Source organism: Bemisia tabaci, chromosome 1 (assembly GCF_918797505.1).
Source record: "Bemisia tabaci chromosome 1, PGI_BMITA_v3".
Classification (NCBI taxonomy): Eukaryota; Metazoa; Arthropoda; class Insecta; order Hemiptera; family Aleyrodidae; genus Bemisia; species Bemisia tabaci.
In genome coordinates, this window is record NC_092793.1 from 2332610 (window position 1) to 2343378 (window position 10769).

Below are 10769 nucleotides of genomic sequence, written 5' to 3' on the forward strand. Positions count from 1 at the left end.
GTGTGCTGTCAAAAATGATGCCGATGTGAAAAAGCGCTCCGCCTTTGGGATGCTTTAGAAATGTTCAAGGTCCTCATCCTCAAAAAATAAGAGAAAGAGAAATTAAGCAATTTTTACCCACAAACTTGGTGAGCCAAAAAAAACATGGTATATCCTGATGGGGTAGGGGCGGTTGACATTTTTGACATTTCTCTATCTGAAAATTACAAACGCAAAGAATAATTGTGATTCTCTAATCTCCCTGGCACTCCGAGTTGGCAAGATGGGTATCTGCTACGCTTTCAATTCCGAAAACGCCGTTATACTCTTGATTATTATCTGAGTTGAGTTATCTTATTGACAGCCTCAACCTCATGATTTGGGGAACCGATATTTTAGGTAATATCTGATGCAATATCTGGATCGGTAACACTGTTTACGAATCTGATAGCAGTATGCTAAGTTCTCTTGATCATACTGCGTTCCGATTTAGTGGCAATTACTATTGTAAATTTACTATTGTTTGCAGCAAAATGAAGATCACTTTGAACATTTGACGGAATAACAGAGCATCAGGTATAAGAACTTTCCACTTTAAAAATAATAAAAATAAAAAAATTGCTCAATTTTTCTCTTCTTCTTTTTTGAGAATGAGGACCTTGAACATTACTAAAGCATCCCAAAGGAGGAGCGCTTTTTCACATCGGCTTCATTTTTTGACGCAAGCACACTTAATCCTGTGCATGTGATGTCGCATACTCCGACGATTGAAGGGGTCCCGCTTGCCAACTTTCAAGTCAGCAAATTATTGCTCTTACTTGGCCAAATAAAGGAAAAAAAAGTTGATACATTGATTTTCCTTAAACTAGAGGGTATTTGAAAGATAACAATTTCTGGAATTTTCATTATTCGCGTTCCTCAAATTTGCCGCCATGTTGAATTTTCCGAAATTTTATTTTTGAAACAATGCCATCCAAACTTGTGACAACGTCAGTTGTTTTCCTTGCCATAAAGGGCACTTTTCAAACTTTTCATTCCAGGTTTGTTTTTGTTTTTTCGGCAATTGGGAGCTCACGGTGATTTTTTGAAAAGTGGTCAATTTAAAATTTTGACCGGCTGTAACTTTTGAACGAGTGAACCGATTTTAATTTTATTTGCGTCATTTTTCTTGTCTTTTTGAGTTTTTTTTAACCATGTCTAAAAAATGGGGGTTGCTATTTGAATTTTGAAAGTTGCCCCCCCCTTGGGGCCCCCAGGGGGGTCCACCAAGAAAAACCCCCATCAAAAAATTTCCCCCTCTGGATGATGAAGAATGCCACAAACCGCGACCTTCTATCTTTTTTTGTTCAAAAATTATACCCACTTTTCAGTTACTTTATGGACACCCGGTAGAATTATTTGTTATAGAGCTTTTCAAAAATGCATCGTTCTACTTTTCAATTTTAATATGTCAATGGCCGAAAATGTGCTGTCTGTTACGGGGACAAAACTCTTCCAGCAATGGTGAAACCACCCGGGTACATTTCGGGAGATGAACTGAAGCACTTACAAACTGAATGCCAGGCGCTTTGCAGTTGAAGGAGAAGGAGCACTTGCAGCGTTCAAACTGGGTAGGGTCGCCGTTCTTATGAGTGCTCTGGGCGTTCTCCCAGGAGGGCACGGGACCTGTAAGAATTCCCACCGATGAGGCGGCACCCTGGGGTCCAGCAAAGTTGGGGTTCGGCCTGGAGCCGGCCGGGGAGGGCAGCGTGATGGGCAGCGCGCTCGGTCTGCTCACGACGGGAACCGGCCTCGCGGGTAGGGCGAAGATGGACGCCGCTGGAACTGGGCGACTTGGCGAGGCCAACGCCGCCACCGGTCGGTTCGGCGAGGGTAGTGACACCCCCGGCCGATTTGACGAGGGTAGCGGAACGACCGGTCGGTTTGGCGAGCCGAACGCTACCGGTCGGTAGGGTGGAGGTCTCGTGTCTGCCAATCCACTGTTCTCGTACACCTCGTATCGGTAGTCGGATTCGGGTCGGGTTCTGCAAACATAACATGACAAAATCAAGTGCCAACCCTAATAGCAATGGCTCTTAAAAAATTCCACAAAAAGTTGTCAAAAAAATGTAAAAAAAACTCGTAAATTTTAAGTAAAAAAAACTCTTAAAATACTCGTTTTAGGAAACCCTATTGGGGCATTCTTTTAAATAAAAATAGTGTTATAATAATTAAAAGAAAACGTAAAATTTACGTAAAAATCAACAAACTATATCCCCAATGTTTATGGGCTGCAACTTGTGCTTTTATACTTTTTTTATACGAATTATTTTTTTTATACGGATTATTTTTTTTATTACCTTTCGAATGAGGTATCACAAGATGGGAATTGCCATTTGAAAAAAAAAGGTAGCTCCGGCCCCTCTTGGGGGGGGGGGGGGGGGGGCTGTCCCCCAAGTTGCTACTTTAGACCGAGGAACATTGCCAAAGTTACAAACTTGTATCTCGATTAGGAAAAAAGTTACAGGGGTGGTAGGTGACTTTTGGATAAGCCTGTATACCTAACGTCAACGTTGTCGATTTGATCCTCTTTCCCGATGAAGATGAACGCACGGGTAAAAAACGGAATTAGGGTAAACGTACTTTGATTCATAGTTGGAAAGGATGTCGATGGTTTGTTTGGAAACGTTGTCGTTGTAGGCGGGTCGTTCGTGGCTGTAGATCCCTTGGAGTTGTCGATCGTACTCGAGGCTCTCTCTCGAGACTTGCTCATGATCCCTTTGAGCGGATTCACCGGATCGGCCGCGACTCCTGCTCTTCTCGCCCCATACCCACTTGTCGTCGGCCCAACTCGTCCTCTCCCCCACTATCACCCACACAAGCAGCACCTCCACGCGTAAAGCTGAAACAACCGCAAACGGAAAATCATCTTATTAGTTTTAATCATTATTGACACAGGATCTCAAGCTACAAGGTCGTCCATTTTTAAGAAATGAACCAAAAAAGCATGAAAGAACAAACATAAATGTGGTTTAATAATTTTAACTTTCGCCGCTGCGCCGCGCCGATCGCACTGTGTTTGGCGCAATGCGTGAAGTATTTGTGCAGTCATGTAGGGCTAATATGTGTTACATGCCGATCGCCGCGCCGAGGGCTTCTCCTTTTCATCTCAAGTCCTCGTCATCATTACTCTCTGTGCTGAGCTTCAGGCCAAATTACGTGTTTAATTCCTCTCTTAAATCGACTAATTAAAGATGCTGTCTCTTGTATTACCGAAAAACGACAAAATTAGAAATTACTTTTCTCTCAGGAAAGAGAGATTTCGTCCCCGTTTCTCATTGATAATTTTTTTTTTAATCCGAATTTTTTTATACCCACATTTAACAAGATTGCAAACTTTGCCGCCCTCGAAATTTGCCGCCATGGACCGCGGCCCATGTGGCCATCCCCTTAATCCGGCCCTGCTGGAATTAAGTGATAGTGGAGGAAGCAAGTAAAGCGCTATTAGTAGCGAACGCGACGAAAGTTATACAAAGGGGTTTATTCAAAAACGGCAAAAAGGTCCCTAGCGTGGTTTCGAACCAATTTTTAGTATGTTATTCTACTATGTTGAATACGCCTTTCTGCGAAATTTCAAGGCCTAAAACGATTATAACGATAACAGCTCAGCAAAGTTGCCAATTGTAAAACTGTAAAGTTTCATATCTACCTATTGATCGAAAAAAGATTTTGAAGTGCAGTTTGCGCGAAAATTCTTCTATAATACGTCCTTAACTAATACATCATTAACTTGGAGGTTTTGTGTATTTAAACTTGCAATGTTGCCATTTTTCATTTTGTCCCATGATCGATTTTTATAAAATTATATAGTACATCGTCAAATGCCTTCATGAGATCAAACAAACAACTGTTCATTCTATTATTCGTACTGTGCCATTTCTTTTGATATGTTATACCTCCTAGGAAAACGATTGGTACGCGAGTTATAAGCTATCAAAGTTTACGCTTTGCACGCGCCGAATCCGGGCGCTCGGAATCGTCTGCACACCCCACCCTTGCCACTAACAAGTTTGACGCGGACATTCGTACGTATTTTTTTTTTGCATGCTTTCCATTTTTGGCCTTTAAAAAGGCCTCAGATGAATACTTAGTTGCCTTTTGGTCCTTTCTTGCCATTTTTGAGCCATTGTTAGGTTTTTTTTTTTCAATTCTACTTGAGTAAGACCTAATTTAGACTGAAAAATGTGCACGTTTTTAGGGGAAACGTAAAAAAAATGAATAAAACTAGTTTTATAACTTTTTCCATTTTTTCAGATTTCTGTCTCAAAAAGAGGCACTTGACGATGTGCTATAATTTTTTTAAAAAAAAATCGATCACGGCAAAAAATGAAAAATGACAACATTGCAAGTTTAAATTCACAAAACCTCCAATTTAATGACGTAGTAGTTGAGGACGTATTTCAGAAGAATTTTCGCGCAAACTAGACTTCAAAATCTTTTTTCGTTCAACAGATATGGAACTTTACCGTTTTACACTTGGCAATGCTACTACGCCGAAAAAAATCGTTTTAGGAATTAAAATTTTGCAGAAAGGCGTATGCAATCTAGTAGAATAACATACCCGAAATTGGTTCAAAACCATGCTATAGCATGGTTTTGAACCAATTGTTTGAAGTCCCTATAGGGACCTTTCTGCCGTTTTTGAATAAACCCCTTTCATTTTAATTCCTTGATACAAGTGTTGGAACTCCACGGATGGCCATGTTGCATGCGCACGGGAGTGAAGGCGTTTTGACTGTCCAGGCACTCGCCACTCCACCCGCGGCCTGCTACGAGACACGACGTGGCGCCGCAAAGTGAATCGAGTCAATTAGAGAAGTCGGACATGAAATTTTTGACTAAAACTGCAAATTTTGATGATTATTTCATCACATTCTACGTTTTAAGGGGTGCTGTAGGAAGAAAATTTCACTAGAAAACCAATGGAACCGCTTTTGGAACCTCAAAGTTTTGTATAAACGGAGTTATAAGCGTTTAAAGTTTCCAAATTTTGGCCGACCTCTCCCGTTGACTCGATTCACTGTACGTCGGAACACAGTGCGGCCCTCTGTAGACAAAAATTAAAAATTCATAACTCGACATCTGAGTAATTTCTTTGGAGTTTGTCATCTTAAAGATACTTCCGACTCACAATGATGGTTCATCTTCTAATTTTTCACTCAAAACTACTTCAAATTTGAGTTGAAAGTGGGCGTGAAATGGGTCGAGCACTGGTCCATAAAAAATACTTACACGGGAAAAAGACGTCAACTTCAAATGAAGATTCCTCACTTGAAACGCAAAATGCTCTGGGTTGACATTTTGTCAATCCTCAGATATGCAACTTCAATCCTACGAAAAAATTCTTGCGACTATCAGAGATATTTGAAGTTAAAGTTTGGGTGTTTCGCGTTGCTTTTATAATGTTAACATTAGACTGATTTGAGGTTGCCACCTTCAAATGAACTTTGCTCGAAAAATCCGCAAAAAAATCCTGAGGTATAACATTTTCTTATTCTTTGAGAGTTTTACTTTCATTGTGCCAAAGGGTTTTCCTACGTCGGCGCTACTATCTTCAATACTTAAAGTTAAGTGTCTTTTACCGATTTTCGCCCACATCGTCCATAAGGATGCCGCACTGTGCGGCGCGGCGGCGGACTTAATTGCAGGGATCCAAAATGGAAAAGCGCTTTCAATAACAAAGATAAAAAAATCGTAGAGGCTTTAGTGGCATACATGCGTAGGATGCGAGTATCTTTGTGCTCCAGTTTTGAAATCGCGATGCATCGAGCATGATTTGTAGAGCAACTGCTCATGCCTAAGCCTAAGAGATATCTTCCAAGTATAGATGAAGAGTTAAAGGCCCTCAGTCATTTCTAGATCCTCGCAGTCAAGCCCTCCGGGCAACAGGAAACTGCAAATTTCGATGTTCATTTCTTCGCGTTAGAATGGGGTGCTTTTCAAAGGATATTTTTTCAAAAAGAGCAAGCCAACCACTTCTAATCCTCTACGCTCAGTATTAGTATCGATATGAGCTTTTAATGTTTCCAAATTTTGTCCGACTCCTCTCATTGACTCATTTGCCGAGGCTTATTGCTGGTGAGGCGATTAACGCCTGGTGTTAAAACGCCTTCTCTTCCGTGCGTATGCAACACGGACATCCATTGGTAATCGGATAGTTGCATTCAAGCGTCATGACGGAATTCGTTTAGTACCTATCCGTCGCATGCGACTCTAACTAAGGCTTTGGTTGCCTTTCAAATTAACACGATTGTAATAGTTCAAAGACACACAAAAAAAAATAAAAATAAAATAAATAAATAAACCAACTATTCCTGCAGACGCAGAAAAATTTCAATTTTAAAACCAACATCCGCATAGTCGATTAGTTGGTCAGGTTTATGGGATAAAATTCTGATTATCCTTGAATAATTTTTTCGTACCTCAGTCGTTTTCCACAGAGTTCAAATTAATCAGATGCTAAATATATAGACACAAATCAGACACGACAAGAGTGTATACTGTAAATTTTAATATTTTTGTTGCGCCTGGGGTTTAGTCATTATTTCGGCTTTTCAAAATCGGCCTCTAAAAGAAAAAATTGGGCTCTCTCAATTTTAAAACTATTTTAACAAAACGGATATGAACTGTCCAGTCAACGGTGAGCAAAAGCATTTGAATTTTTTACACCAATGCTTTTTAAAATGTACGTTTTCTCGGTACCCGACATTTATCAATAAGTTCATGTTATATGCATTTCCCGTGCACAAATCAATCTCCTTCTGCTGAAAAATAGTAGCGTTCTACATAATTTCCGATTGATTTACAAGTTGCTCTCTTGAAGCAATTTTTAATTTTAAGCATGCGATTATTTTCTAATTGGAAAGTACAATCCTATGATTACGTTCTAGTCTCTCAAAAGCATCTACGAGATTAGGTTGTCTACATCGAGGCCAAATTTGCACATCTTGGCAATCCAAGGTGATGCAAAAATTTGTCGGCACGACATTGTCGAACTTGCGAGTGGGTCGCGGAAGTAGATGTGTAGGTGGATTTTATTTCCTTCTGATCCCTTGCACGCGATGGCAGTAAGCACTCCAATTCTTACATACGGAAACGGAAAGATGGCACAGTTCTCGCGAATTTTATTGCTGGCTTACTAGATCAGCGTTACAAACACACACATGCTGTGAGGGAAGGACAATTATGACAGGTAGGAGTCAACTTCATTCTGCAGAGTTTTTTTTTCTCTTTTTTTATTTCAGAAGTTTAGCTTCAAAATAACTAATTAAAAATTGTAGTAAAATTAAATTAAATTAAAAATTGTGTAAAATTGCACAACCACAACACCAGAAACAGAACAGAAAGTCTAATCATAAAAATTAATAAAACAGCGGCTCGAGGCCATAACTTTTTCTGTAAACTACCACCAAACAAAGAAAAAGATTAAAGATGAGCCCCGAAGCCACAATGCCCTGGTCAGGCAATATCTACTTGAGCAATGTCCCTATTCCATCAACGACTTCATAAACGGGACAGGTTGAAATCATTGTCGTTATTTATATATTTATTCTTGTTTTTTGTTTTGAAAGTTTGACGCATTTGTAAAAGCCATGTGCACAAAACAACAAATAAAGCTATATATTATTATATTATTATTTCTACTTTTGTCGTCTTTCAGTGATAAAAGAGACAGCACCTTTAATTAGTAGAGTTTAGAGAGAAACCAAACACGCAATTTGGCCAGGAACAGCGCGACTTAGAGAGAAACGATGACGAGGACTTGAGATGAAAAGGAGAAGCCCTCGGAGCGGTGATCGGCGTGTAACACATATTAGCCCCTACATGACTGCACAAATACTTCACGCATTGCGGCAAACAGTGCGCTCGGCGTGAAACGCATAGTGCCTACAAGACTGTCGGAATACTTCACGCATTGCGCCAAACACGGTGCGGTCTGCGCGGCGCGGCGGCGGAAGTTAAAATCATTAATCCACATTTATGTTTGTTCTTTCATACTTTTTTCGTTCATTTCATATACATGGAAGGCCTTGTCCACCTAGGGATAGGGTTACGAGAATTAACTTTCGCGCAAAGTTCCGTGAACTTTTGCTAGTAGTGTTTGACAGGGCCTTCCCAAAAAATGTGTTCAACACATGTAAACGCGTTTTATGCACCCCTCCCCCGCTGGCACGTTCATTTGATGGTTTTTATTGATGTTTCAAAACGAATGAGAAGGAGGCGGCAAATGGAGGCGGCAAAATACAGGCGGCCCACGGGCGGCAAGTAGGTAAATCCGGCCCTGGTACCTCCGGTTGCCTTTTGATATATCTCCGCTGATATTCAATTTTTTTTACCACGGTTTAACATACAGTTTTTTTCCTATTCAGTGATTTATCATTATTTTTTTTCATTCAGGAATAATTATAGAAAATGTTTAGGAGGCATTTAGGTTGCTTTCCTATTCAATATCAGAATAATAGACCACCAGAGACTTTTAATCGTTCTAATGGAGGAAACGCGTCAGACGAAGGGACGTAACTCCGTTCAAAGATCACAAAGTTGACTCAAAGTCCTTCATTGTTTCCGAGAATAACGCACTGCATCACTTGCATTTTAAAACTTTGCCGATTTTTGGATGATGTCAAAAACTAAAATTAAGTGAAATTTTTTCAGTCAGAAACGTTCAACAGTTCCCTCATATATTTAAAATTTAAGCCTGGAAATTTCACAGCGTTGAAATGTTACACAACGTTCTTTCGCCCAAGCACCACGATGCAATGAAAATATTGAAATAATTTTGCAGTTTAATGCGATAAAATTGCAATATTTTTACATCATTTGGTCAATGAATGCCGATTTTAAACGATCAGTATTATAGAGAATTTGCGGGTGTCTCAAATTTTGTGAATTTCACCTTTAAAATAATACTGCTAGGAAACCTGAGTACCTACTAGAAAATCCTTGGTTTCTAAATTGAACAATATTTGGAGAAACATGACAAAATAACCTAATCTGCTAAAATATATGTGTCTAAATGTAAAATGCCAGCATATGACGTCGCAAGGCGGCACATTTTCTCTCTTTTAAATCTATTCTTCTCCAATTTCCCATGTCAGAAAAAAGTGTGAAAAATACTGCGAACTCAGCTCATTGGGCACTCTCAGATGAAGCAATAACATTTTCGTGTGCAACTTCTCCATTGGCTCCATGCGTGGGAAAGGCCCGCAGCAATTTGAAATGCAAAAAATTGCTACTTATTTCTGTAAATTTCAGTGGAAGAAACCCTTCAATGAGTAATGAGACATAGCATACATTGCACCTCGATACGATGGCAATAATGTAAGGATGCAATTGCAATTCATTGCATACAGTGCTTCTTGGGATCTGGGATACCTAACCGCGACGATGTCGATGGCTAAAGAACGAAACCACGTATCTTCATTGCGGTGTTTCAAAATTTCCGCTCCCACGTAATTTCTACGAACGGGAAACCGCCAACTGTAGAGCTTGGGATCTGTGTGCAGTATTTTGCACAGATTACAAAAATCCAGAAATTTCCAGAAAAATCAAGAAAGTTTTCAAGAAATTGCAGTGACTAGTTTGCCAAAAGGAAAAATGAGGTATGGCAGATGTTTGAAAAGTTGCAAACGGAGTTACAGGGTCCTCCACTCGAACGATGGGTACGGAGATCAAATCAAAGAAAGACAACCTGAAATGGCCATTTGGAAGACGAGGCGCACAAGTGCAGCTTTTGCTATTTTTAGGAATACATGTTTGAAAATTTAATATATTAGTTTTAATTTCAGAAAAGGATCCTTACGTCGGAAAGGAAGTTCAATGACTGGCTTTTCGATGCTTAAAAATTGGAATTTGACAGCGAATTCTTCAAAAAATGTGCATTCAGACTATTTTTACTTGAAATCACTAATAGCTCAATTTTTTCAAAAACTGCAGTTAAGCGCCTTGTCCTCGGAGCCGCTCAAATGGTGTTGGAAAAATGCCTTAGGACGAGTGAAAATGAATTGAGTACTCACGAATCATGTTGATAATCCGTGCGAAAAAATGTCACATGAATGAATGGGTTGGTCAACGGCACAAGTAACTCGCGGAGCCGCGTTGGGTTCGGACACGCACACGCGGACGCATCTGAGGTGGACACACGTGTGATCGCAACGCGGGAACGCCAACGGGATAGCAATGCGCTCGACGCGACAGTCAACAGTCAAACGACGGATCCAACTGATCGCTGTTATATTTGATCTGAGACTCTCTGGATCTGAGGAGCAACGCTGCGGTTGTGTAATACTTTTATAGTAAACTCTTCTCCGGGTGCTTGCGCTTGGCAGCTCCTGGTTTTGCCTGGCCTCCTGCTTCTGGCACCCGGCAGCGCTACCTGTCGCACGGTGGGAAAAGCTCTCGGTGCACCATCAAAATTTCATCACCAAGAGGAAGGCTCTCGATCCATGATCCGATTCCTCCATTTGCCGGAACTAGTTCCCAAGCTCGGACCTTTCACAATTCGCTGGAATTTTTTCCAGAACTTTTGCAATTCCTGGAATGTCTCGGAATTTTCAGCTGTTTTCGGAATTTTCCCGGAACGTCCGCGGTTTTCGTCAGTTCGACCGATTATTTCATCAAATTTGATGATTTTGAACTAAATCCGGGCGTATTTGGGAATTATTTTCTGGAAATTTTGGGAAGATCGGAATTTTTCCCGGAAAGTCGGCAAATCGCAAATAATTGCGGGAGCCCCGGAATCTTCGGTAAAA

The 10769-nt window shown here is 40.4% G+C and overlaps 1 protein-coding gene across 1 annotated transcript; it reads right to left on the bottom strand.

Annotated features, from left to right (window-relative positions):
• Window positions 1–1528: 1528 nt before the first annotated feature.
• Window positions 1529–10406, bottom strand: LOC109032175 (uncharacterized; the record flags this gene model as incomplete). The annotated part of the gene is given in 3 exon segments (XM_072300419.1): window positions 1529–2003; window positions 2602–2860; window positions 10035–10406. Coding segments are annotated over 3 exon segments (741 nt in total), but the record flags the coding sequence as incomplete, so codon positions are not given.
• Window positions 10407–10769: the final 363 nt, after the last annotated feature.